This window comes from Arachis hypogaea, chromosome 11, assembly GCF_003086295.3.
Source record: "Arachis hypogaea cultivar Tifrunner chromosome 11, arahy.Tifrunner.gnm2.J5K5, whole genome shotgun sequence".
Taxonomy (NCBI): Eukaryota; Viridiplantae; Streptophyta; class Magnoliopsida; order Fabales; family Fabaceae; genus Arachis; species Arachis hypogaea.
In genome coordinates, this window is record NC_092046.1 from 136,906,231 (window position 1) to 136,933,931 (window position 27,701).

Genomic DNA, 27,701 nt, shown 5'->3' on the forward strand with positions numbered 1-27,701 from the left:
TGTGTCACCCCCAGCAAATTGATTGGGTGTTTGGCTTTGACAATCCTGGTTGTGAACTGAGCCAAGAAGGCGTGGCTGATGTCGGAGAATTGGGTCACCGAGCCTTGTGGGAGGTTGTTAAACCACCGTATTGCCGGGCCCGCTAAGGTGACCGGGAAAGCGCGACATCTGACCTCATCTCCCACCCCTTCTAGATTCATCCTGGCCTCAAAGGCCGTCAAATGTTCCAGGGGATCTTGCGTTCCGTCATACTTCATGTCTGTCGGCTTGTCGAAGTGTTTTGGTAGTCGGACCTCGAGTATAGAGCGGTGGAAAGGGGTCGCTCCTATTATGACGGGTCCTCGGGCAGTTCTTCTCGACTCGTTGTTCTCGCGGTGGGCTTCCTCGTCACCTCTGTTCGACGCGCGCCGCCTTTCGTGCCAGGCGTAGATAATGGGGTCGCGACTTCTTCTTCTGGGGCGTATCCGCCCCCCAGTGCTCTCCGACTCGTACTGGGGGCTCGGCGTGCGTCTCGAGCGGCTCCTCGAACGGGAACGGGTGGGACTCCGTTCCGGGGAGCGTTGTTCGTGCTCTCTTTCGGCTAGCCGGCGCTCTAAGTCCTGCATTCTATGGCGTAGTTCCTGCATTATCCTGGCGTGGTTATCACCCGTCCCCCCGAAGGGGCGTCTTTCGTGAGTCTGCGTTGCATCCCTCGGGGGCGACCGTTGCTGTTGCCGGAATTCCGTCGCGACGGCGCCTCCCCCGAGCACGGGAGGCGCTACCTCGGAACCTGTCCCAGTCTGGACCAGCACGAAATCCATGGACGGTCCCCACAGACGGCGCCAATGTTCGGTAGGTCAGGTACCGGACGGTTCGGGTTATGACCCTGGGTTTACGCTTGGGATGGTGGAGAGGCTCGTCTGGTCGTTGTTTCCTGGTCCCGGGTATGCGAGGTTCCGAGCACTTCGTATGTAGAGGGGGGGTGCCACCTGCAAAGACACTCCGACGCTCTTGTCAGAATATGTGCAGGCGGAGAGAAAATGGTGTGTGAATGTCACGTACCTTGGGGGGAGAGCCAGTCTCCCCTTATATACATGTCAGTAGTGGGCCCTTCCAGTGGGCAGGCCCACACTCTCAAAGGTGTTGTCCCACGGCTGTGTGCAAGCCGTACGGGACGCGTGTCTGGGTCGGGTGGAGGGCACACCATTGGGCCGGCGAGAACTCGGGTCGGGTTGACCCGTGTGAGTTTTGGGCCAGGCCGTAACAAATTCTTAATTTTTTTTAAATGTGTGTACTCTTTTTTATGTTGAGGATATTTTTTTATAGAGTTTGAAAGCTTGTATTAAATGAAATAAGATGCATTTAAATAATTAAAGTTTTTAAGATAGAATTACTTTATATTCTATTTTCTGTAAAGTAAGATGCTGAATGTCTGTAACACTCCACTTTTTATAATCTATTTTATTTTTCAAACGTACATAAATACTTACATCTTAGATATCATTAAAAAGTAAATATTTTAGACTTTAATTTAGTCGCTTGGATCATCAATTTTGGACTTATTTCAAGGAAAAAACAGATCATACAAAAGATGCCATAGCTCTAGATTAGCATAATTATTGTTTCAGTGAATGATGGGGAGCATGTTTGCATGGAAATAAGTAAGGCCATGATAATGAATCTTAACGACGAATACCTCGCTATGAATAATCTTACTTTTTAAGGTTGAGTTCGATACACTGTAGGATATATTATATATGAAAATCCAATAATCAATATTAATATGATTTTGATTCGATATTCTAGATGCTTTTAATTTGTTTTCAGAATCTTTCAGGAGCAACTCGCCTTGCTTATATGACTAACTACTTATTAATTGAAATAACAATCACAAATTTACAGTTAGTGACACAGCATTAACAGCTACAACCTTATACATATGGACTCCATATGAGTCTTAATGAATACAAAGATATAGTTGGCTGAGCTAGATTTTGCAATATTCTGTGACAATTTTCACAGTGAATTGCTGCATTTTCGGTTTGTTATCTCATCCAACAAACAATTAACGGTGTTCTTCAATGCCTATTGCAGGCGCAGCTGGTTCTATTGATGGCCTAACCAAACAAAATATAGCTAGCATTCTGCATACGGCCTTTTGGGTTTAAGTAATTCCAGTTAAACGAAGCCCACACTGCAATTATGAATGTAGTTACTTGAACTGTTGTGTATAAAGCATTATTCATTTGAATTTTTTTTTTGAATTAGAGTCTACAATAGTACAGTTGAAATTAAAGAAGAGGAAGCATGTGTTAAGCTATATATATATATATATGAGGTTCATTTGAATAAGGGAAGACAATAACAATAACAATAACAATACCTTTTGGTGTTCTTTATTGGAGGAAGGGGTATGGAAGGGAGGGAGTTAAGCATGTACAGGTATGGAGGAACTCATGGAGACGCAGCCTTTTAAGCGTTCAATGAGGTTTCTGCTGACAAGTCTTGAATGATGAGTTAGGGGAAGTCCCTCCTTCACACATTCATCGTACTTCTCAAGAGTGGTCACTATGTCACTGAAGTCCGGCCTCTTCGATGGGTTCGCCGCCCAGCAACGCTTTATGAGGTGTGCTAGTGCTGGCTGGCAACTCGCCGGCAGTGGTGGCCTCTCATTCTGCTCCAAACACAATTTGCAATTAGGCCTTCCTTTATTATTAAGTAGTGAGGTGCATAAAGATTTTGCAATAATGTACAAGAGCAACAGCACAACAGAACACTTGCTAGGCCCTTTCAGTGAAGCTAGTTGAGTTCACTCCATGTGGTGGATATCATTTTATACATGCATTAATTCAATTTAATACCTATTCTAGGGTCCTTAAATTACTCCATATTTCTATGTCTGGAGTGTTAGCTACTGTGCTATGTAATAACTGATCACAAGTGACATGAGGAGTGCATTGTAATTAAGAAGTTCTTTTCTATGATATGACTAATTAAACTATGATAGAAGTACTGAAATGATTCTGAAATATATATATTACCAAATTAGCATTAAGAATTTTCTGTCATCCTTAACCTGCTTCTGTCTAATACTGACAACAATCAGCAACATGTTGATATGCTAAAAAGGAAAAATAGAAGAACATTAAAACTCCATAATCATTGTATAGCTAGGACATGAGCTTTCCTAAGCAAAACAGGCAATGCTAATATTCTGTGGCCAACTTAACCATAATAATTCAAGTAGGAACTAATATTCTAAATTCTAAGCAGGGAAATGAAGCATGTAACATAAATTTAGATGTAGAGGTGTGACCTTCTCAGCAACAGCAAAAGCAGCTTGGACAGGGGTCATTCCTTGGAAGGGAAGTAAAGCAGTTGTGAGTTCCCAAAGCACAATACCAAAACTATACACATCAACTTTGCGAGTGTAAGGTTTCTCCTTAATCATCTCTGGCGCCATCCAACGATACGTTCCCATGTTTCCTTTGGTCTCGCGACACCTTGTTTCGAGACAAGATGTGCCGAAATCTGCCACCTTAACCCTCATCTCATCATTGAGAAGAAGGTTATTTGACTTGAGATCTCTGTGGATGACGCCTTGCGAGTGAAGGTACTCCATACCCCTAGATATGTCAAGAGCTAACCTTAGTATTGTTTCAATTGAAAGAGAGTATGGCTCTTTCTTGTTCAGATACATCCTCAGAGTTCCTTGTGACATGTATTCTGTTATGATACAGTACACTGGCGGTTTTTTACAAGCTGCAATAAACTGTAAAATTAAAAGAGTCATTTCAAAGAAGAAATTAAACTTATACCTCTAACTTGAATATGATCAAGTACAATAGATAGTTCACAATGCATAAATGTATACTTGAATTTTGAACTCTCAAACAGGATAATTTCCAAAATCAAACACACAATGGGACAGAAAACAAGATGAAAAAGTAGAATCTGTCTCCTATATTTCTATCTTAAGACAATTACCAAACTGGCATGAAGCTAAATAAACAAAAACAGCATAAGGACAAGAAGTTGAATATACATAAACACCCTTGGAATTACCTGAACTATGTTCGGATGAAAGAGACGTGAAAGCAAAGCAACTTCAGATTTGAACTGCTGCTCAAGCAAGGATCTTCTCTCCTCGTCCTGTGTCGGGATCCTCACCATTTTCACAGCTACGGCTCTCTGCTTGTAAATTCCACGGTAGATTCTACTGTGAGCTCCAGATGCAAACTTGTTCCCTATGAAAAGCTGTGACAAATCTGCAGTCCACTCCTCCTGATCCTCCTTAGAAGCTTCCCATGTCTCCACATTCTCAGAGTCCAATATCATGGACCATGATTCCAAGCTGTCAAATCTCTTTCTCTCCATGTTCTCTAAGTCAGAATTCATCCTTTTCTTGGAAGACGATGAAGGAGGAAGCTCCGGTAAAGGCTTACTCTTCGACCTTCGCATGCGAAGCCCATGGAAGCATGAGCCAGCCATTGAAGAAGCTCTTGTGAATTGCATGCTTTATTTATTTCAAGTTATGGTTTTGTATGTCTGTGATGCTTGTCAGAAAAGACAGTCAAATGGAACAGCTTTCCTTCTGAACGTGTGAACCGATTTCAGGAAGTGCATGAAGCCATAAACGGATTCCGAAACACGGGCTCCAACAACAAAGAACGAAAAGCATGCATCAAAATGATTCATTTACGTCTTGAGAGAAGACCCTTCTGGATTTTAACAAGAGAACAGAAAGGTGTGGTATGGAACAAGGCCACTTTTTCATGTCAAGCTTTTCTCACACTTTTCAAGAACAAGAACTCTTACTATCACACATAACCAGAGACACAAACAATAAGGGATGCTGGGGTTTCATTGTTTAACAAGAATTGGAAGCAAATGCATGGAAGTTTCATGAAAATGAAATTCTGGAAGAGAAAGAAAGAGGAAGAAGAAGAAGAAGAAGCAGTTTTTTCTTTCACGGTTTCTACAAATAGGATGGATCAGGAATCAGGAGGATTAGGTCGTTTAGCAGCATAAAGAAGAACTGATTCAGGGGTGTCTCGTGAGTTCTTGGTTCAAAAGAGAGCCTTTATTTTTAGTTTGTGTTATGGGTTACTTTGTTTCCTTTTATTGCATGCATCATCATCATTCATCATTTATCAATGAATGTAATGTTTATATAAGTGGCCACAGTGCAAAGTCTGATTAGATTTGAGGCTTGAGTTCAGCTTAGCCAACAATTTGCACTTTGCAGTCTTCTCAGACTTTGGGATATATCCTTTAACTGTAGCAAGCACCAACTTTCTTGGGTTGGGACCCAAAAAGTCCTAGAATACATGTGGCACAAAAAGTAATGCACTTGACAAGTGCCAAGTCATGAACCGTTTGATCCAGTTGCAAGTTATTACTATCTTCCCTTCTTCATAGAAATATATGAAGCTTTTTTCTTTTGGTTAGGTACTTAAATGGTACAAAGTATAGTACCTTACTGATGGATTTGGATGAACTATTTTCGCATTTTGGCTTCTAATTCCTATTCTCCTCCTTGAAGATTTTTATTATTTTGGGTTTCTCCTTTATTCCATCATTGAAATAATCAATAGAGCACTAACTAAAAGATAACAACGTGATAAGAGGGGTAACATTCTGTTTTTGGAAGAAGCATTTCAATTGCGGGTCATCGAAGCTTAATCTCCAAGCAATGGTTTGCAATTTTGCAAAGCAAAGATTCTAAGCACAGAATCAGGCCCATTTATGATAAATTCAAAGGTGTGGATTCTGATTAAAGGCTAATGCTTTGAGAAATGAAATTATGAAATAGACTTATGAAAAATAGAACCAAAAACTATTGTACCTTGTAATAAACCATCAATGGTACCATAATATTTCAATGTTGGGTTGTCTAAAAAACTTCAAAACCATTATTTAGGTAAAAACTTCTGTCCAAACTCCAAAGGCCAAACTATGTTCAAAGTTCATTTGAACATCTACCAGCTAAATGTTCTGTAAATTTATGCTTTCAATTACATTATTCATAAAAAGAGATCCGTGTGTATTCATCAAAAAACACTTCCGTCTTGCACTAAACTCTTGTTTAATTAAGATTCTAAGGAAAGCACTTTTTGTGAAGCAAAATTCGTAAAGAAAGATATTTTATGCTTTTTCTGTATGCTCTCAAACTTATTGTTCTTTTTGGTTGGTTTGTTTAGCTGCTGAGGCCCGAGTCTGGTAAATGGCCTTTGCAAAACAAAAGGAGTTGCTAAAGCTAAAACAAAAACTAAAATACTGCATCAGTTTAGCTTGTTTTTCACATTCGCAAATCGCAATACAAACTAACAAATTTCTAGGCTCACTTTCTAGTTAAGCTTTTCATAGACTAACTGAAAAGAAAACCTTTCAAAACCACTTAATATTAAGATAAACTGTTCTTTTTTTTCGCATCTAATTATTATACGTCATGCATACATCAAATAACACTTTTTAAACATGCAAAGAACAACTTGAATACTTTTCCCCCCCTTGGGTACAGAACTATATCCAACAGCAGAAACATACTATAAGAACTAAGAAGGAAACGTAAGCTACAGCCTCGATGGCATTCCCCCAGCAATGGCTAGAGTTTCCCGTCGTATAAGCATCATCATCTGATGCCAGAAAAGCTGCACCGGCAGCCATGTGCTCCGTTGTACCAAGCCTTCCAAGTAATGTCTTTTCTTCAAGCTGTAGCCTCTGCAGTAGCACACAAAGATATAGTGTGGAAGGAGATTTGAGACAAGAAAAGCATATTTAAGTCAAAAGATTACTCACAGTAGCTTCATTACTAGTAATAAACAAGGGAAAATTTGTTAGCACAAAACAGGGAGCAATACAGTTAACACGAGTGTTTGGGACCATCTCAGCAGCCAGAGCCTATGCAGCATATTACAAATAATTATCAGAGTAAAGAAACACGAAGATATATGCAGTTTTGTTAGTTTCAGAAGGAACACTTTGCAGGGCAAGTGAAGTACCTACTTTGGTAAGTCCAAAAAGGGCTGTTTTGGTCACTCCATACATATATACATAGAACTAGAAGCAGGCAGGTTGAGACTGGCAATAGAGGAAACAATAACGACAGAGGAACCCCTGTGCAAGTGAGGAGCTGCATCCTGCAAGAATAATAAAGGTGGTTAACACATTAATTAGAAACTTAGCTCATCAAATGGAGATGACATGACAGAAAGATATGGTTACCTTGAGAAGAAGTATAGAGGCTTTGACATTAATCTCCCAAAGCTTGTCAAAGACAGAGTCTTCGGTTTGCAAGATGGGGTCAACAGAAGGATTTGCAGCTGCGTTGGACACAATCACATCTATCTTTCCAGACTTCTGTAATGCTCAGCCGCATATTAAAACAGCATTCAAATAACTTATAAAACAAGTTCTAATAAAAGATAATAGTAATATAGAACTATTTATATGCAAGTAGATGTTCAGTTAAACAAATATTGAAATGAAGAAAAGGGTGACCTGTACAGTTTTGTGAATCAAATCCTTTCTCTGTTAACCATTGGAGACATGACAGACCAGGGCCAAAACTTCAATTCCTTTAGTCCTAAGTTTATCTGCAGTCTGCAACATTTTGCTGCAGATATAAGTAGGAGTAAATGAAATTGAGTAATCATATGAATATATTTAATTTGAGGGAAAGAGGAAAGGAAAGGAACCTGATTGCGAGAAGAGATGACTTCAGAAGCACCTTCCATGCCAAGCCTCTCAGCTATCCCAAACCCATTTCCCTAAGTCGAAGATGTAACAGTGGCCACCTTCCCCTCAAATCTTTTTTACCATTTCTCCAATCTCAAATTCAATCCAATAATAATCTCTCACAAGATCAACCAACATACTCGCCTATATAATCATTAATTCAGTATTATTATTAGTCACTTAGGGATTTTCACTACCTGCTTGTCTTCCTCACCTACTCAGTTTTTTACTTTTTGCCAAACTTTTTTGGTTTTGGAGGAAGGAAAAAAAAAAAAAAAGAAGGGGGGGGGGGTTATTTATTATTGGGGACACTTCCAGAAAACGAAAGGAAGAAAAAGACAGAAAAACCTAAGCATCCTGTTAGCGTTGCTAAAACTAAAACAAATACTAAATACTGTATAATTTAACTTGTTTTTCCCATTCGCAATACAAAATTAACACATATTTCTAGGCTCATTTTGACTAACTGAAAAGAAAACCCTAATAAACCACTTGATATCAAGAGAAGGTTTTTTTTGACATCTAATTTCTTATACATCATGCATACATGCATTTCACTACCTTGAAATTTTTGTATGATATCTATTCTAACACTCAAATTCTTATTTTCTGGGTTATCAATAAACACCCACTTTTTAAACATACAAATAACACAACCAGAATATTTATTTTCCCCTTGGGTACAGAATTATATCAAACAGCAAAAAGAAGAAAACCGTAAGCTACAGCCTCGATGGCATTCCCCCAGCAATGACTAGAGTTTCCCCTGTGATATAAGAAGCATCATCAGATGCCAAGAAAGCTGTCCCAGCCGCCATGTCTTCAGTTGTACCAAGCCTTCCAAGCAATGTCTTTGCTTCAAGCTCTTGCCTCTGCAGTAGCACACAAAGATATACACGGTGAGGAAGGAGACTCGAGGCAAAAGGTAACACATATTTGAGTCAAAAGATTACTCACAATAGCTTGATTACTGGTAATAAACGAGGCAAAATTAGTTGGCACAAAACCGGGAGCAATACAGTTTACACGAGTGTTTGGGGCCATCTCAGCAGCCAGGGCCTATGCAGCATATTACAAATAATTATCAGACTTAAAAACAAGAAGATATATGCAGTTTTGTTAGATGTTCAAGGAACACTTTGCAGGGCAAGTGAAGTACCTACTTTGGTAAGTCCAAAAAGGGCTGTTTTGGTCACTCCATACATAGACATAGAAGCAGGAGGATTGAAGCCGGCGATGGAGGAAACAATAACCACAGATGAGCCTTTGTGCAAGTGAGGAGCTGCATCCTGCAAGAACATAAAGGTTGTTAACACATCAATTAGAACATTAGCTCATAACAACAAACAATTGACAGCTTGAACTAATTTACCTTGAGAAGAAGTATAGAGGCTTTGACATTAATCTCCCAAAGCTTGTCAAGAACAGAGTCTTTGGTTTGCAAAATGGGGTCAACAGAAGGATTTGCAGCTGCGTTTGACACAATCACATCTATCTTTCCATACTTCTGTAATGTTCAACCGCATATTCAACAGCATTCAAACAAATTTTAACAAAGGATAATGCATTCGATAAAAATGAATAGAAAAGGGTGACCTGTGCGGTTTTTTGAATCAAATCCTTTCTCTGTTGATCGTTGGAGACATGGCAAACAAGGGCCAAAACTTCAATTCCTTTAGCCCTAAGTTTCTCTGCAGCCTCGTCAACATTTTGCTGCGGAAACAAGGAAATTGAGTAATGAATATAATTAATTGAAGGCAAAGAGGAAGAGAAAGGGAAAAGGACCTGCTTGCGAGAAGAGATGACGACGGAAGCACCTTCCAAGCCCAGCCTCTCAGCTATGGCGAAGCCGATTCCCTGAGTCGAAGCCGTAACGATGGCCACCTTCCCCTTAAACCTCTTTTCCATTTCTGCGATCACAAATTCAATCCAATACCAATCTCACAATAATAATCACCAATAAATCATTATTATTTATTATTATTATCAGTTCGGGGTTTTCAACGCCTTTTTGTCTTTACTCTACTTATCATTACAATGCCCATCTTTCTTACCAAGTAATTTCTTTTTCTTGGACGGCTTTTTAATTATTTGGGAACTTTTATTGTTTAATAAAGTAAATTAGAGGTGGATAGACATTTTTAATCCTCAAAAACTTTGGCCTCTAGAAAAAATTATTTGTTCAGCATTAACTTTAGAAACGGAGCTTAGAATATTTTTGAATTACAATGTATATTTCTTTTTTCTATTTTAAATGGTTTTTAGAAGAGTAAAGTGTTGTTTTTGTCCCCAACGTTTGGAGTAAATCCTATAATTGTCCCTAACGTTTCATTCGTCCTATTTTTATCCCCAACATTCCTAAATTGATTCAATGTTACCCCACCGTTAATTCCACTCACGGAACAGTAACGGAGATGCCTACGTGGACGCGAGGCGTTAGTAACCCCAAACGTGTGTATTGACTAGGGGTTCACTTCGCGCTAGGGGTGCACAGACCCGGCCCGGCCCGAAGGTCCGGTCCGGTCCCGAACACTTTAGGGACTAATTTGGTGTGATTTCATCGGGTTTAGGGCCGGGTAAGGGTCTCAAAAATAGACCCGGTCATTATTTCGGGTCGGATCCGGGCCATAGCTCGGGCCACCCGAAGTCGGCCCGGTGGTCCGGTCATCATACACAATTAATATTTTGTGTTATTAGTGATGGATCATAACTATTCTTATGTGGAATTTAAGTATTGTAAACCTTAATATTTTGTTTTATTAGTCATTATAAGATTATAAGTTAATGTTTTATGTTTATAATGCATAAGACTTTAGACTAATGCATAATATTGTGTTATTTGTATTGATTTAAATATTTGGTATTATTAGACAATATTAGTATTGATTGTGGTTTTGCTTTAGTATTGATTGTGGTTATGCTTTAATTTTAAAGAAGGGTTGGTTTTTGTTATATTTTTTTAAGTGAATTTTACCATGTTAAATAATAGTTGGAGTCTTGAAAATTTGGATATTTTTATATGCTAGCTTACAAGAAGGCATCAACGTAATGTAATGTTAACCGCCCGGTTTTCACCCGGTATAATTGTGGCCCGAAAGTGTATTGGTTTCATCGGGTCTAGGGTCGGGTTCGGGTCTAATAAATAGACTCGATGTATATTTCGGGTCGAGTCTGGGTCACATCAAACCCGGCTTCACCCGGCCCATGTGCACCCCTACTTCGCGCGTAATGTTTTCTTTGACCATACGAAACGCTTGCAGTTTAAGGAAAACGAAACACTTTACATTCCACCCACACCTCCTGAACCCTACTGATTATTGCTCCTCTGTTCTTCGCGCTCGATTAGGAAGGAAGAAGACATATTGAAGCGAGTTGGTGGTTGTGTGCTACCTACACACGAGAGCGTTGTCTCGTGTTGGTGGTTCTGAAAACTTCGAAACGGCACAGAGCGAAAAGGTATGTGCAATGTATGTTTGATTTTCGTTTGGCCTGAATAGTTCATGCAAGTGAAAATGTTAATGCATAGGGTTTCTGAGATTGCAATGTTATTGCTCTTAGGGTTTGGGGTTGTTGATGTTAGTAGAGTCTTTTGAACCTGTGTTTCTGCACATTGATTACCGTTGTTTTATGGTTTGTGTCATAGGAACAGAAGCGGAAGAGATGAGTCATTTTAGTGTTAAAATTTATCACCAGGGGATGTTTCGGCTTCAAGGAGGTACTGTTAGGTATTTGGGTGGGGAGACGTCCATCGTAGACTACTGTGATGAGGATGAATGGAGTTTGATTGAGGTGTATGAAATAGTGAGTAGACAGGGGTATTTGAAGAAGGATATTGCTGCGATGTGGTATAAAGCTGAGAATGCTGGGTTAGAGGACGGTTTGACCATGCTTAAAACCGACAAAGATGCAATGGATATGGCAAGAATTGGAGTAAAGGATGACATGGTTGAGGTGTATGTTGTGCACAAGACAAGTGAGGTGGGAGAAGTTGTGCAACCTGGGCAACTTACTGCTCCTGCTGAAGAAGGTGATCAAGCTGGGCCTGGCCCAATTGTTGTGTATGATGGCCCTGGTGTTGGGTCAAAGGCAGCTACTGATGGGCCAACTGATGGGCCTACTGATGGGGCTAATGATGGGCCTACTGAAGTGGAAGAGGTTGGGTCTATGAGTGAGGGATCCTGTGAGGTTGTAAAGAGTGATGATGCTGTTGAAGAAGATGAAGAGGGGAGTGAGACATCTGAAGATGATGACTATGAACCCAGGGGGAGTGAAAGCTCATGGACTTCTGATTCGATTGCTGGGAATGCATCAACTCACAGCCTTGGTAGTCTTGATTTTGGTGACAGTGATGATGAGAGGGAGGGAGCTGAAGGCTTAGTTGATGTGAACATCACAGAAGAGGGGGAAAAAGAGTCTGCACCCAATCAGTCTCATGGTCAATCATCACAGCAAGCTGCACAAAATCTTGGTAAGGAAAAAGTTGTAGGGGATTTTGGTGATGAGGATACAGGTTATAACAGTGAGGAGTTCCTGGATACTCCATTCAGTGATGATGAGGATGACCCGGGAAAGAGGTATCCCATACACAGGCCGTTGAAGAACATGAGTGAATACACTTGGGAGGTGGGAACTTTGTATGTGTCAAGGGAGGAGTTCAAAGACTGTGCCACTGCATATGCTGTCAGCAGTGGCAGGGGTTTGAGATTCACAAAGGTGGATCTGAAGAGGGTTAAGGTGGAATGTGTGGAGGGATGTGATTGGTATGCATACTGTGGAAAGATGAAGCATGAGCGTAGTTGGCAGTTGAAGAGCTGCAACAACAAGCACAATTGCTCTAGGGAGCTGAAGATTGGAATCATGCATGCAAGGTGGTTGAGTAAGGTTTTCTTGAACAAAATTGCTGAGAACCCAAAGATTAAGTTAACCACACTAATGAGAAAAGCATACACAAAATGGAATGTGGAGTTGACCAAATCTAAGGCCTCTAGAGTTAGACAGTTTGCTCTGGATGAGTTGCAGGGGACATATGTGGAGCAGTACAGAAGATTGTATGACTACTGTCATGAGTTGCTGAGGACCAACCCTGGGTCATCAGTGCATCTGAAGGTTCAGAGGCCTCCTGAATTTGCTACTGAAAGACCAGTGTCAGGGGTAGATTTAAGGCCCAGGTTTGAGAGGATATATGTGATGTTGGATGCTTGTAGGAGGAGTTTTATGGCTTGTAGGCCAATAATTGGGTTGGACGGCTGTTTTCTGAAAACACCTTATGGAGGTTGGTTACTGACTGCTATGGGTTGGGATCCAAACGATCAAATCCTGCCAATAGCATATGCAGTTGTGGAAGCTGAAACAAAGGACTCCTGGACATGGTTCCTCCAGCACCTGTGTGATGACCTAGGAGTAGACAAAATCAGGACCTGCACCTTCATGTCTGACCAACAGAAGGTACATGTATTTTATTTTGTTTGATACTTAATTACAAGTGTTCTAGTTAATTACATGTGTTTTATGTTGTTTGATACTTAATTACAAGTGTTCTAGTTAGCATGTAACATTCATAAGTTTTGTCACAACTTTCCTTATACTCAAAACAGGGGTTGGTGCTAACTTTTGAGGAGCTTCTGCCTGGAGTTGACCACAGATTTTGTGTCAGACATCTGTATGCAAATTTCAAGAAGAGATATCTAGGACTCCAGTTGAAGCTAATGATGTGGAATGCTGCCAAAGCAACTTATCTTCAAGAATGGGAAAGGAGGATGAGTGAGATACAGAAGGTGGATCAGGGAGCATACAACTATCTTATGGAGATTCCAACAAAATACTGGTGTCGTCACAGGTTTGAGTGTAGACCTAAGTGTGACACTTTAGTTAACAATATGTGTGAAATTTTTAATTCTGTTCTGGTTGAGGCTAGGGAGAAGCCAATAGTGACTATGCTAGAGGATATCCGGGTTTACATCATGAAACGTTGTGCTGACAACAGGGACAGAATAGTGCCTTATAATAGAGATGTGTTGCCCAGAATTAGGATTAAGGTAGAAAAACAAGCCGAACTAAGTGGTCAATGGGTGAGTGTGTATGCTGGACGTGATAGATATGAGGTGGTTAGCATTCAGGGGGGTAAGGAAAAATTTGTGGTTGATCTTAGGCATCATGAATGCTCATGTAGGAAGTTTCAACTTTCCGGAATTCCTTGTGCACATGCCATGACATGCATAAGAAAAATGTGTTTCAATGTGGATTCATATGTTGCTGACTACTACAAAAAGGCTGCAAACATCTCTTGCTACCAGCATGTTGTCTACCCAGTTAATGGGCCAAACCTTTGGGACAGAACTCAGTTCGAGGATGTGTTGCCTCCAACTTATAGAAAACCTATTGGGAGGCCAAAGAAGAAGAGGGCAAGAGGTGCTGATGAGCAGGCTACTAGGACTGGACTGTCTCGTGAAGGACAACAGCAAAAGTGCTCTTACTGTTTGTGCTCTGGCCATAACAAAAGAAGTTGTCCAAAGAAGCACAAAGTCACACCAAATCCAACTGTAACAAATTTTAATTATGTGTTTATTCTGTTTCCTAATTGTGTATTTGGTTATTTATTCTGTTTCTATTTTGTCACCAGGTTAACAATGTTGCTACTTCTACTTCAAAGGGTAGAAAAAGGCAAGGAGTCAGAAAAAGTTCCAGATTATCTGCCAAGACAGATTCTGGTAAGGCTGCTGATAGTGGAAGTAGGAAGCAAAGGGGCAGCAACAACAAACCACCTTCACACCCAAAGAGGAAGCCACCTGTGAGCTCCCAACAATCACAAGCTGCTTCGAAAAGGGCCAAAGTGAATCATTCACAGACTGCTTCTGCACCAGCCCCAACAACTACAAGGGTACTGCCAAGCCCAGTGAAGAGGGTCACCCAATCTCAGCTTAGGTTCATGGCCAAGACACCACCAAGAGCATGGAAGAAAGTGGAATGACTTTGTTTCACTTGTTACAACTTTTGTATTTTGCCTTTTGTATCAGCCTAGGAACTATGGTTGTTGGTTTAACTGTTTTCAATTTGGTTTTGCTACTGCTACTATAGTAAAACTGTTTAGCATCTATGTTGACTTATATTTCCAGTTCTAAGACATCTACTTAGGAATGTATGTATCTTAAGTTGCTGACTATTGCCTATCTATGCCATATGGTTGATTTTAATGCTTTATGTTTGCTCTATTTCCCTGTTTCATTTAATCATTTCTGCTGACAGTTACCTCCATATTTGTACCATGAGAATGTAAACTAAACACATAAAAGTGGATAACAACAAATTTTCATTCAAAAAATTTCAATCAACAGGTTACATTACACACCAAATTACAGACAACACATTGCCAACACATTACACTAGCCACTATGTTTCTGCAGCCTTACTGCAAAAAGAACCTCCCATTTCTTGTTGATGAAAATTTTTCACACAGCAAAATTATAGCGCATGTCCATCCAACCAGACCAACTGCTACTGCCATTCTCAACATCCTCTCAACTGTTGTCACTTTACCCTTCAAGCCTGTGATTCTTCTTTTCAATCGAGGAACTTGTGGCTCTTGCTCCGACTCTGCCCACACAAAGTACCCACACTCTTCTCTAATCTAGGCAAAAACCAAAAGAAAATCCCAATCAAAAAACCAAATAACAGCCATACCCAGATGCAAAGTTTCCTACTTACCCCATAGTTAACACAGCCCCAGAACCTCCGTCCCAGATTTTCTGCCGTTGACGAAGTCGCAAGCACTGGCCTCTCCCCACAGTAACAAGTTCTTCTCCGTCGACGACCTTGGCTGCTGTTTCGACCTGAAGCAAAGCTACTACTCGGCGCCTGGGAGCCCTGCGAAGCCATGGACTCAGCAATCAACTTCAACAGAGACGGCGATGGTGAGAAGGAGAAGCTACAGGAGACGCACGATGAAATTAGGGTTTCAACATCCTTTTAAATTAAATTTCCAATTTTTTTTCCCAAATTCTCAGTAACGGTCACCAGGGACAAAGTTTGCCAGAGTGGACAAAGGGATCCACGTAGGCATCTCCGTTAGTGTTCTGTGACTGGAATTAACGGTGGGGTAACATTGCATCATTTTTGGAACGTTGGGGGCAAAAATAGGACGAATTAAACGTTAGGGACAATTATAGGACTTACCTCAAATGTTGGGGACAAAAACAACACTTTACTCTTTTTAGAATTTCCATCTATTAATACTTTCAAGATTAATTCTGATGCTAGTTATTTAATTCGGGTAATAGTGATAGTTTTGCTTGCATTAGAGATTGTAATGGGAGTTAGCAAAGGGAGTGTTTGTGAATGATTAAAAGTAATAGTATTCTTAAAAGAAAATTATTTGCTATTTAGAGAAGATATCTCTTAGCTAGGAATGTGGGTCAATGAGATGTTATTTGTGAGACGAATTATGTGGAAGTGTTTAATCTTGTTACTAATCACTAATATGGTTTTGGATTTATTGATTCGTTGGTACTCAAAATAAGAGATATCATGCATTAAAATTGGCGTGTTGACTTTCATTTGATTATGAGAAATATAAACATAGTGACAGACACTATGACAAAGATGGCGATGATATTATAATTTTATAATGTGGAGCTTCCTTCTCTTTGAGAGAAGTTTAAAAATAGTGACTATCCTCTATTTAAGCAGTTCATTTATTTTTCTTATTTTTTTATTTAGTTTATTTAAGTCAAATTTTTAATTAAGTAATCATGTGCTTTTCCTCTTATGTGCACAGGAGTAACCGCTTTTTCTTCTCTTTTTGGATACTATTTTTTTTCTTCCTCCTCTTTTATTGCTGGCGTTATTATAGTCTTTTCTTTTACAGGATTTTTTTTTTCCAATATCGTTATCGTTGTCATTGTGGTCTTCTTTTTTCACTTCTTTCTTCAACGTTTTTATCATTATTTTTGCTGCCGTCGTCATCGCTGCGATCATTATCTTTATCTTCATCTTCTTCTTTTTCTTCATATATTTAAAAAATTAGAACACAGAAATTTTGAAGCAATCACATAAATTTTGGTATACAGCATAAAAATTGTAGTATACAGTACAAAATTTTAAAGAATCACATACTCAAAATATTGACACAAAACCAACAAAATACAAACAGCACAAAAATTTGGGTACAAATTTTTTAAGGACCACATGCCCAAAATATTAATAACCAACAAAATATATTCACAGTAAAAATTTATGTATTATGTACAAAAAAGTTTGTATTATGTACAAATATTTATGTTATACACAATTTTTTATACTATATTAATAAATTTGTGTTATAAACAAAATTTTTGTACTATAAATAAATTTTTATGCTATATCAATAAATTTGTACTCTCCAATAAAAATTTTTACTACAGAAATGCTGAAAAAAAAAGTGATAACATATTTGTGTATTTTTTTTGGCTGTTTTATACTAACTTAATTAGATTTTGTTTAAAAAATAACTGTACATGTATCCTCACCAATATTATTAATAGATAGCTATATTTAGATTGACTTTGAAATTTGAAAATGATTCACGTAACGTGTACTATATAGTCCAAGTTTCAGTCTTACAAAAAGTGCACGTAACAGTACTTTCACACTCTTTTCTGGTATAATTTCCGAATCAGCTCTTCCCCCTTGTAAGCTCATTCTTGTTATGTATGGTACGGTGCCAGTCTGCTGACAGCAAGCGAGCTTTCTAGAATTTTACTCTCAACAAACTTTGATCATGGACATTAGTGGCTTTTAATGAATTACATTACAAAATAACTTTCCACTATAGATACAACTTGAGACATTCAAGACAAGTCAATGGATACAATTCTTTATGCAATTACATTACAAAATAACTTTCCACTATCAACTACTGATCCACTTTGAAAATATGACAAATAATCTATAAGTTAATACATAATAGTTTACATGATAATTACCTATCATGATTTGGCATTTTTCTTAAATTCTATTTGCTGACATAGCACACAAATTTCTCTAAAATAAAATTAAATGCCTTAAGCCTTAAAGATATATTATAATTCAATCATAAGGATTTCTGAATTTCTTCAATAGCTCTGGTATTTCATATCCAAGCATGTCATCTACTGCTTGAATCATTTTGGGCTTCAGTTTCTCAAATCTGTCAATGCTATAACCACTCAAAACCTCTCTAAAGTGCTCCACATTGGGAAAATCACCAGCTGGTAGATGAAACTCCCTTTGAACCTGTTTTACAAAACCAGAAATGATAAGCAATTAAGACATCTAATAGGCAATGGAGAAGGAAGTGAAGGACACCTTTCTAAATTCTTCTTCGAGATTATCGATGAGCCTTTGTTGGGTCTTAGCTTTTCCCATCATTGCAGGCATCTCCTTCTTAAGATGGCTAATTATATATGCATGCATTTTAGCAGCTCTAGCACGTTTAACAAATTCATTGATCTGCATTATTCCAAGGAAATCAGATGTTACATCTAGAAAGTAAAAGGAATTCCAAGCAAACATGAGTATAAGGTTGCAGTGATATGCTAACATCAGAATATGGGCCATACCCGACTGTCACAAGCCTTTCTTGGAATATCTACCAAATCTGCAAGGAGATCATTCTGTTCCTTCTCAAATAGTTCTTGTCCTAGCGGTCCAACAAAGCCTTCTTGTATAGGCTTATCATTAAATGAGCTGCAAAGAAAAGTAGCAGAAAATTAGAACTAAAGAATATCAACTTACTTGGGAAGGATTACATTTATGTGGTGTCAAATCAAGTACTAAAACTGGGTACATAAAATAGTTCAGCATGCTCAATCGCAAGAAGAGAGTTCAAGCACCAAAAAATAGTTAAATGGACCCTTGTAAGTTAAGCAACGGACCTTTAACTGTACTTGAAAGTAAACTTACCCAATATATACACGCACAACTTCTGGAGTATTTAGAACTTTTCCTAATGACCACATCAATGCTCCATAAACTCTCATAAGCTACAATGTTACAATATGACATGTAAATCGGCCAAAAATTGGATAACAATTATATTTATATAAGATCGTATCAAGTTTTGATATTGCCTTACTTGTTGAGTGTCAACTTGGTCTGCCTTATTCAAAACCACACGTATCTTGTCATCATGACCTCTTAGAGATGCTATTACGCGTTTAAATTCATCACTGATGTCAAGTTTATGAGGATCAAATAGAAGAAGAATCAGATCACATTTTGCAGCAAACCAAGATATAACCCCAGTAAAGTCATAACTTCTTTGAGTCCTTTGCTTTTCTCCTGAGAGGACACCAGGAGTGTCAATAAATGTTATTTCATCCAGCAACTGAAAGAGTAAATTGTATCAATGTCGGGGAGAATTAATTGACAATTAACTTTCAAATAAAACTGGATTTCAAAATATATAGAAAAGCTCACTGGATGTGGCATTTGGGAGCATTGGAACTTTGACAAGAATGAACCGCCAAAAGTTGTCAATCCACTAAAAGGCATGTTAGCATCAACAGCCACCGTATTTCCAGGAATAGTCCTCTCATCAGGTCCAGACTACAAACAAAAATATATTACAAACATTTTTGAACTTCCACAAGCACAAGTGTGCAAGAACAAATTAAAGTATAAAACGATCTTATTGCAACCTATATATATATATATATATATATATATCTATATATATATCCTGGACATGAAGAACTTCCAAAGACAATACATGAACTAAGTTTATGGTACCATGACAGCAACAAATCTGTCAGTTGTAGGCTCTGGTCCAATGTGTGCACCTGAATAAAGATTTTATACAGAATATGCGATCAACAAAGTAATGTAAGCACATCTACAATCATTAGTATGCATGAAGCAATTGATATATCATGGATGCTAGATCATCGACAACTTAACCAACCTGGATAATCACATCTTAGCAAATGTTTGATAAATGTTGTTTTTCCTGTAGAATATTGTCCAAGAAGCATGACCATTGGTCTCGCATCAAAATCACTATTTGTCTGGAAAAGATCAAATTGAAAACATTATGTTTACACCACAAAAAAAAGAAGAAAAGAAAGAAAATAAAAAGAAGAAAGAAAGAAAAGAATTGAAGACATTATCATCATATTTACATAAATGAGATGCGATGTTATAGACCGGACATTTAACAGAATTTAGCATCTTTTAATCATATAGTTGGTGTTCAAGTTGATAAACTTGAGGGTTAAGTAAACTCATAAATTTCTATTAAATTCAAAATGGAAACTGTACTCGCAGATTATAAGATCTTGCATATTATAAAGTACATTTTAAAGAAAAAGTTTTTGGTAACTAAACATAATTAAATAGTATATTTATCTAGTTATATTCAATTTAAAGTTAATCACTCCTTTGAGTGACAGAATGCAACTTTAACTAGAAACTGAATTATAACTATTTTATTTCCAATAACATATTCTAGTATTATTTTCTTTGGTGTCCACATATTCTAGTATTAATTATTAATTATAAAATTTATTTTAACTTATATTCATGTTAAATTTTAAAAATAAAAATATTGATCAATGATGAGTAATATATATTTCCTAGTTCCTTAAGAACAGAAGAATGAAAATACAAATGTCATTAGTCAACTTACTGGAGAAAAAAATTTAAATGAAATCAAATATATCAAAACAAAAATTTTCATTTTTATTGACCTACTAATATGAATTTCGTTCAAGTTATCTATTTTTTATTTTTTATTTTTTATTATTTTCTTGTCTAATGTGGTCACTTTGATAATTTTATGTTAAATCATACAATGTAGAATAAATAATTATAGGAATTTTTCTCTCTTTTTTTTAACCTCCCTAAAAAAAAGGGGATTGTATGAGAACCTTGGAGCTTCAAATCATGTAACATAAATAGGAATAAATTTTGCAAAAGTTGTTTGAGAATTTAGATTAAGTCTTTTAACATCAATTATTTGTAATTGAACTCCTAAATTCCATAGTACAATGAATTTATTCAAATTTATAGGTGCTTGTCAGAATAAGTTTCTATGAAGTTGAATTGCTTTAGTATAGTTGAATTGTAATATCGTAGATTAGGAATTAAGTGTTTGAATATTGGGAAGCTCTCTTGGAGAGGGTCGTACTGTTTAGGCGTTTAGCACTCTAGATCTCAGATATTTAGACTTTCCGACCTATCTTTTAGGAATTGAGAGTCAAATGGAAAGTTCAAGAACCCTGGCTGGTATAAATATCACTTACCAATAATGGAGATACAAAATCATTGAATTGATAAGTGACTTCCAATGGCTTTACCCTCTCGACATATAACCTCTTCAAGCCATCAATTATTGATGTAACTGCATTCAGAGGTAACTAAGAAAAGCAAATTATTGTTACAGATTTGTGGAAACAAACTTAAAAGAAAAAAAACTTCACAAAAGCACATTTATAATTTGTTTTTACATAGTACTCATAAGCCTACAAATATTGCCTTGTATCCAACAACTGACTCGCTGGGGGTAATCAATGTAAAGACTAAGACTGTATGCTTACTGTGAAATAGTATTTATGCAAGTTTATCAAGAGTTAACAAGATGAATGAATCATACTTTCTTTACTGGTGGTTTTGAAACGAATGAAATAGATGGCTGAAGTTGAGTCGCTGCATATATTCAGAACAGTACGAATTCAATTTAATCAATATTTAGTTAAATAGTACACTATCATGAATAATGAAAGAAAGAAATTAGAGTAACTATAATTTCTACCCATAAAAGTTCTGAATGCTAAAAAGGCTATCCATGAATGTATAAAACTAACTTTGTACCTACAAAAGATAGTCTTTGTATGACAAAACTACCCAAACGTTAATTTCATTCATGAGTAAATTTGTTAGCAGTTTGAATTTTCATGGGTAGAAATGTTAGTTTATACAAATTCTATATATCTAACTCTAACCATTTACATCATGTTGGCCACTTATTGTTAAACTCTGTGTTTTCTGGGGGAGAAAATAACAAGAAAAAGCATCAGTAAAAATAATATGATGTATATTACAAAGCAAAAAGTGATGAAAAGCACTACTTACTGCTACTAAAGCATCAATTCCTTCCATGACTGGAGGTTTGATATTTTCAGTGTCAACTGTGAACAATTAAAATGAAATGATGAAGATCAATTGAAAAAAGTAACTGCATTTAACACTAACACAATAAACACACTAGTCAAACGTACTCTGAGTTTTAAGGATATCCGAGTTGAGATCATATCCTGCCTGTGCCAACGCGACAAGCTGATTATTACAGAACACATCCAATTTCAGATTTCAGATCAGAGAAAGAACACAGTCAACAATAACATAAAACAGTTAACAAAGATCACAAATGGCCAACCTGCATTGCCGTAACAAACTCCGCGAAACCTAGAAATCCTTGTCTTTTATTCGCGGCAATATCCCAGACCTTCATGGAGGCAGATAAGGGGATCGGATAACATTAGCAACCACAAGAATATGAAAAGTTCAATTGAAATTCACACTTCAGAATAGCAAACACAAGTAATTTCACCATAACTTATGAAACACAGTTCTTGTAACTTAATTTAATAATTGATAGAATGTACCTGCTTGAGTTGAGGGCGGGATAAGTTGGAGAGAGCAAAGAACTTGGTAGCATCGTTGCCAGTGATACGGCCATCTCCATCTACCATGAAATTAAAGAAATGAATGAACAGGTATGTGAGTGGAAGAGAATGAAGCAGAAATCAAAGGAAGTTTGAAGCAAAACCTGAATCGGCCAAGTTGAACCATTGCTGGTAAATCTGCATCTGCTCTTTCGAACAGGAATCCATCCATTCCGACACCGTCTTCATCGGGTTTCTCTCTCTCTCTCCTCTTGTTTGGGTATTGCGGATCGGAGTTGAATTTACGGGGATTTGATCCACTGTGTTAGAGTGTGGTGAAATCAATTACTATTGCTACTGCTATAATTTTTTAAATAATTTTGAATTTCTTTGACTGGGACCCTCTCCCTCAGCGTCAGCGCCACTGACGTGCGCCGCTTTCAACGGAAAGTTCATGGTTTATCTTTGCTAATGAGTTTACTCAAATGGACTTCCTTCGGAAGTTATGAAGCATAAAGAAATAGGGATTATAATATACTTGCATAAATATTTATCTAACGGTTACAATTAGAAGTGTTTCAAAATTGATATTTAAGAATCGTTTATTAACTTCACGTGAAGTCTGACTCCACCTGAGTTTTTATTTATAGTTTTAGAGAAATGCTGCTTGATCTTTAAATTTTCCGTCTTTAGTCATTTTTTAATTTAAATAATATTATTTAATTAATTTAAATATTTACTTTTATAAGAAGTTATTTATTTTTTTGAGGAGTTACTTATTTTTTAATTTTTCTCTTTTCTAAAAGCTGAATAATATACTTTTAAAAGATACCTAATTACACTGATATTTTTAATAAATTGTTTAGCAAATATATCAAGTAGATATTAGTCAAAAATGATTATATGATAATTTCGTTAAGGTGAAAATTTATGTGTAATTAATTTTATGTGAAATTATAATTGAAAATCATTAAATAATTTGATAGATTTAACTGAATTGTCATCTAATAGCTTTTAATATCATTTAACGATTCTCAACTATTAATCTACACTTAAATTTTTACTTTTTGTTAAACATATCTTCTTATTTGTCAGCTCTTCAGAATTTATCTTATTTAATATTTATTAATTATTATAATAATTAATAAATATTAAATAAAATAAATTATAATTAATTTTGGTTAATTTTTTTTGTTATAAAGTATTTCTGTTTTATTTGAGTGATAATCATATTTAAGAAGTAAAAGATGCACATATTAAAAGAGAGAAAGAAAATTGTATATAAGAATTTTTGTGTCAAATTTTACTATTGTTAATATATTAAATAAATATAAAATCACTCATAATATAAATTCCTTCACTCCTGAATGATCATTGTGTATTTGTGTTAGTGTTGGATTTTTAGATGCTTTCAAATATTTATATAACACAATTTTATAAGGTGCGGTACTACATTAGTACATACAAGACAAATTAAATCAAGTGATATTACGTAATATTCCAAATGAATAAAAACATCTGGATGAATTCTTAGTTCTTATAGGATTCAGCAGCGCGAATGAGGAGTTCTCAGTTCTTAGTATACTTGCAGTTCCAAGATTGAGGATCTCCCTATGCGTGAGAGCTGAGAGGTGTTCCGTGTTCATTTGGTTTCGTGTGAAATTAAACAGCAACAGCACTGCTTCGTTATCTGGACGTACAGTATAGTTATTACGAACAATGAAATTAATTGCATATATATATACACACACACGTACAAACGACGATGAAATTCATGCAAATCAATCTCGCAAGTTACATAGACAGCACAAACTTCAACATTGTTACCTTAGAAAATATGGAGGAAGAACTACTGCTACATTGGTTCTGGATATTATTGTTCATTGATTGAGCATTATTATTGGGAAAGTGGTGGCGGCGTTTTGCAGTTAGCTTTTCTTGTCTGATTTTCCGAAATATAGCAGTATAACCCTGTGCTGATTTAGCATCCGTGGCATCCCAAGCTCCAAATTCTGGTACTAGTGTTCCTTCTTTGTTCTGTCCCACTCAATTAGTTAAAACTTAAAAGCAGTTTCCTTTAGTTTTCATTTAATCCACTCATCATGAATGTATTTTTACTCTGTTGATCTCAGACTATAGTCATTATTAAGAAATGTTAGGTAATAACGCCTTTTAATTGTTTTTGTCTTGCATTTAAACCAATATTAACTAATTCCGCTTGTTATTTTTTCTATGTTGCAGGAGTGTGTATCACAAAAAAATATGGTAGGAAATATATTTTCCATTTTACATTGCTGTGGATTTAAGAAATTAGTGTCTCTAATTTCTTTACATTATTTAATTCTTTTAACAAAATATCATAAATTAAACCGTCTAATTTCTATTTTTAAAAATAAAAAAAATTAACATTGAAATAGGATATTTTGATTTTTATTTAAAAAAATTTAAAATTAAAATTAAACCTTTCAATTTATAGTTTATCCTTCTTCCTCAAACAAATTGGACGATCCAATTTAATTAATTAATATCTGTACTTTTTTATATTAAAAGTATTAAACCCTAACATTTTGTTCATTACGAATCAGAGATTTAGAGATGAGAATGAGAAACTTACCGCATGCTGAAAGGGATGACCTATTGCAGTACTATCTCTGCGTTTAATTTGACGTCTTGGTGGAGAGAAGGGAGCACTATTATCATTACCTCCATGGTGCGTTCCTAAATTTAGTTTCGTCATGACAGAGTGATCAAAATTATTTATTTCACTAGCTTCTTGTGTTGTCATTCTTGTGCGGTGGTGCAATTGGTGTCTGGAACTATTGCTTCGCCCTTCCCTATGCCGCCTTCTGTTGGATCTGGAGCGATTACGAGAAGAAGCCCTCGATGCATCCACGTCATCATTATTTTTGTTAAAGACGACCTCTGAATCTTTTGCTTTTGTTATGGAATTTTGCCTGCGCGCATTATCAAAATATGCCGAGTATGGAACATTATCTGCATCCCAATTGCCAAACCTTGGGACATGCGCATGCTGGAATATATGGAGGATTAAAATCATATATTGATCGAAGCCATAAGGTTAAAAATTCTAAAGTATGAAAAAGAGCGAGTTAGAGTAGAGAATGATGAATACTCACCGTCATGTTTCTGGGATCGGGGTTGAGACAATACAAGTAGTGATTGACGAGAATTAAGAATGTGGGAGCGACCACAAATAGTGTGGACAAAATCGCAAGACAAAACCAAGACTTACAAAACAAACCACGATGTTTACTAAGTCTTTTACTATTTTATTTAGAATACAACGTACTTCTTTTACAATGTTGAATCATCATGATTCATGAGTGAGTATCATATCTTTCATGTAGAATTTCAAAGAGTGCAAATAAATTAAGATTTAAGAACAAACAAGAAGGAGTATAAAGTATAAACTATACTGCCAGATGGCAAAACCCGCTAAACGACAACACCAACTACGCAGTATACGTGTATCTGAGCAGTAAAGTGAGCTGACAAACTGAAACTTACTATAATCACTCCTCTCATCTCGTTATTTCTCGTCCGAAAAATTTTGAATCAGTCAAAATTTTTCATAATTTATTTCAGGGCAAAAAATTAGAATAAGTTGAGAACTACGTAAATAAGTCAAATTGAAATTCGTTTCAGTAATGAACCAGGACCTATATATATGTAATTCGAACCAGTTCGGTTCGAATTAGAATCCTTAGTAAATCGAACCAGTCAAGTTCAAATTAGGTTGATAAAAATTTGGTTGTAATTCGAACTAGCAAGGTTCGAACTCCTTCACCACGTAAATCGAACTAGCTCAGTTCGAATTATAGGTAAGTAAAGTCTTCAAGTAATTCGAACCACCCTGGTTCGAATTACACTTATGCTGGTTTCTTAATAATTCGAACCACCCTGGTTCGAATTACTAGTGATTCGGCTATATAAGGAGTTCGAATCAGCCTCATTCGAATCATTCTCACCTTCTCCTACCCCACCAAATCTCAGAGAAAACGACCCAGATTCTCTCCGACGAAGACCTGAATGGAATACTCTGCTGATGGGGGACGATCCGGCACGGTTATATCGCTTGGACGGAGTCGCCCATATAGCTGGGGTCATCAACGAGGAGGTTAGTACGGAAATAACTTTGTTCTACCGCTACATGTGACTTAGTGGTTTTGCATGCGGGTTAGATGGTGGTTTAGTTGGTGGTTTATGTTAGTGGTTTCTGTTAGTGGTTTATGTTAGTGGTTTATGTTGGTGGTTTATCTTAGTGGTTTATGTAAGTGGTTTACGTTAACGGTTTATGTTAGTGGTTTATCTTAGTGGTTTATGTTGGTGGTTTATCTCAGTGGTTTATGTAAGTGGTTTACGTTAACGGTTTATGTTAGTGGTTTATCTTAGAGGTTGACGTTAGTGGTTTATGTTAGTGGTTTATGTTAGCGGTTTAGTTGTGGTTGTTTTATGTTAGATCTTTCATGTCAGTGGTTTATGCTGGTTTCTTATGTTAGTTGTTTATGCAAGTGGTTCTCGTTCTTGGATTTTTAAGCGGTCATATATAGTACGATTTTTTGGTTTATGAATTATCGTGTTGATTAAGTTTGTCACTGGTAATTAAGTTGGTTCTAATAATGCGGTTCATTTCTTCCGCAGCCTCAGCGATGCATCAAGAGCATGCGGTGGCAGCAGGCCATGCTCCTCGATGACAGATACGTTCCGTACCTGAAGATGGCCGGTCTATACCATCTTGCAAGGCTTAACGATAGATGGTTCCGGTTGGACGAGGCCCTTGTCAGTGCGTTCGTCGAGCGATGGCGTCCGGAAACGCACACGTTTCATATGCCGTTCGGAGAGTGTACGATCACACTCCAGGACGTGGCATATCAGCTGGGTTTGCCAGTGGACGGGCGTTACGTCAGCGGCTGCCTATCAGAGTTCCAGATATACATCCAGGGTGGCCGTCCAGCCTGGGTGTGGTTCGAGGAGTTGCTTGGAGTGGTACCTTCTCCTAGCCAGGTTCAGAAGTACGCGGTCAACTGCAGCTGGTTTTAGGAGACTTTTGGTGAGTGCACGGAGGGAGCTGATGAGGAGACTGTGCGTCGATATGCCCGTACGTACATCATGATGTTGTTGGGCACGCAGCTGTTTGCGGACAAGTCCGGCAACCGCATTCACATCAGATGGCTTCCGTTTGTAGCTAGGCTGGAGGAGATGGGGACCTACAGCTGGGGTTCTGCAGCACTGGCATGGTTGTACCGGTGCATGTGCCGAATGGCGAACAGAAATGTTATCAAGCTAGCGGGCCCACTTCAGCTACTTCAGTCATGGATTTTCTGGCGATTTCCTCGGTTTAGGCCT

At 37.3% G+C, this 27,701-nt stretch overlaps 5 protein-coding genes and 1 pseudogene across 7 annotated transcripts; 1 reads left to right on the forward strand and 5 right to left on the reverse strand.

Annotated features, from left to right (window-relative positions):
- Positions 1-1,832: 1,832 nt before the first annotated feature.
- LOC112722846 (serine/threonine/tyrosine-protein kinase HT1) lies at positions 1,833-5,218 on the reverse strand. 2 transcript variants are annotated; one of them, XR_011867900.1, is made up of 4 exons: positions 4,045-5,124; positions 3,021-3,751; positions 2,363-2,653; positions 1,833-2,173 (listed from the first exon to the last, which is right to left on the reverse strand). XR_011867900.1 is itself a non-coding variant. In XM_025774024.3 (4 exons), exons 1-3 carry the CDS (start codon positions 4,492-4,494, stop codon positions 2,408-2,410), a joined length of 1,152 nt encoding a protein of 383 aa, XP_025629809.1. In that variant the 5' UTR covers positions 4,495-5,218; the 3' UTR covers positions 1,833-2,173; positions 2,363-2,407. The 2 variants fall into 2 exon arrangements, 1 of the variants encoding a protein (XP_025629809.1); XM_025774024.3 differs by having other exon boundaries at positions 3,296-3,751; positions 4,045-5,218.
- A 1,167-nt stretch (positions 5,219-6,385) lies between these two features.
- On the reverse strand, positions 6,386-8,075 carry LOC112721919 (tropinone reductase-like 3; annotated as a pseudogene).
- Positions 8,076-8,118: 43 nt separating this feature from the next.
- LOC112722848 (tropinone reductase-like 3) lies at positions 8,119-9,802 on the reverse strand. Its single transcript, XM_025774025.2, has 6 exons — positions 9,505-9,802; positions 9,316-9,432; positions 9,092-9,226; positions 8,883-9,008; positions 8,677-8,778; positions 8,119-8,591 (listed from the first exon to the last, which is right to left on the reverse strand). The coding sequence occupies exons 1-6, from the start codon at positions 9,625-9,627 to the stop codon at positions 8,442-8,444; spliced, it is 753 nt and encodes a 250-aa protein (XP_025629810.1). The 5' UTR covers positions 9,628-9,802; the 3' UTR covers positions 8,119-8,441.
- Positions 9,803-17,481: 7,679 nt separating this feature from the next.
- LOC112722849 (EH domain-containing protein 1) lies at positions 17,482-22,858 on the reverse strand. Of its 2 annotated transcripts, XM_025774026.3 has the most exons (16): positions 22,499-22,858; positions 22,335-22,414; positions 22,106-22,174; positions 21,948-22,005; positions 21,802-21,857; positions 21,672-21,714; positions 21,323-21,375; positions 20,973-21,086; positions 19,634-19,736; positions 19,462-19,511; positions 19,150-19,278; positions 18,806-19,057; positions 18,634-18,713; positions 18,291-18,417; positions 18,037-18,180; positions 17,482-17,964 (listed from the first exon to the last, which is right to left on the reverse strand). In XM_025774026.3, the coding sequence occupies exons 1-16, from the start codon at positions 22,581-22,583 to the stop codon at positions 17,779-17,781; spliced, it is 1,629 nt and encodes a 542-aa protein (XP_025629811.1). In that variant the 5' UTR covers positions 22,584-22,858; the 3' UTR covers positions 17,482-17,778. The 2 variants fall into 2 exon arrangements, with proteins under 2 accessions (XP_025629811.1, XP_025629812.1); XM_025774027.3 differs by lacking the exons at positions 21,323-21,375; positions 21,672-21,714 and having other exon boundaries at positions 22,499-22,838.
- Positions 22,859-24,128: 1,270 nt separating this feature from the next.
- On the reverse strand, positions 24,129-25,477 carry LOC112721922 (RPM1-interacting protein 4-like). The gene is made up of 3 exons (XM_025772941.1): positions 25,472-25,477; positions 24,949-25,365; positions 24,129-24,371 (listed from the first exon to the last, which is right to left on the reverse strand). The coding sequence occupies exons 1-3, from the start codon at positions 25,475-25,477 to the stop codon at positions 24,129-24,131; spliced, it is 666 nt and encodes a 221-aa protein (XP_025628726.1).
- A 923-nt stretch (positions 25,478-26,400) lies between these two features.
- LOC140176229 (protein MAIN-LIKE 1-like) lies at positions 26,401-27,395 on the forward strand. Its single transcript, XM_072206155.1, has 2 exons — positions 26,401-26,472; positions 26,997-27,395. Exons 1-2 carry the CDS (start codon positions 26,401-26,403, stop codon positions 27,393-27,395), a joined length of 471 nt encoding a protein of 156 aa, XP_072062256.1.
- The last annotated feature ends 306 nt before the right edge of the window (positions 27,396-27,701 follow it).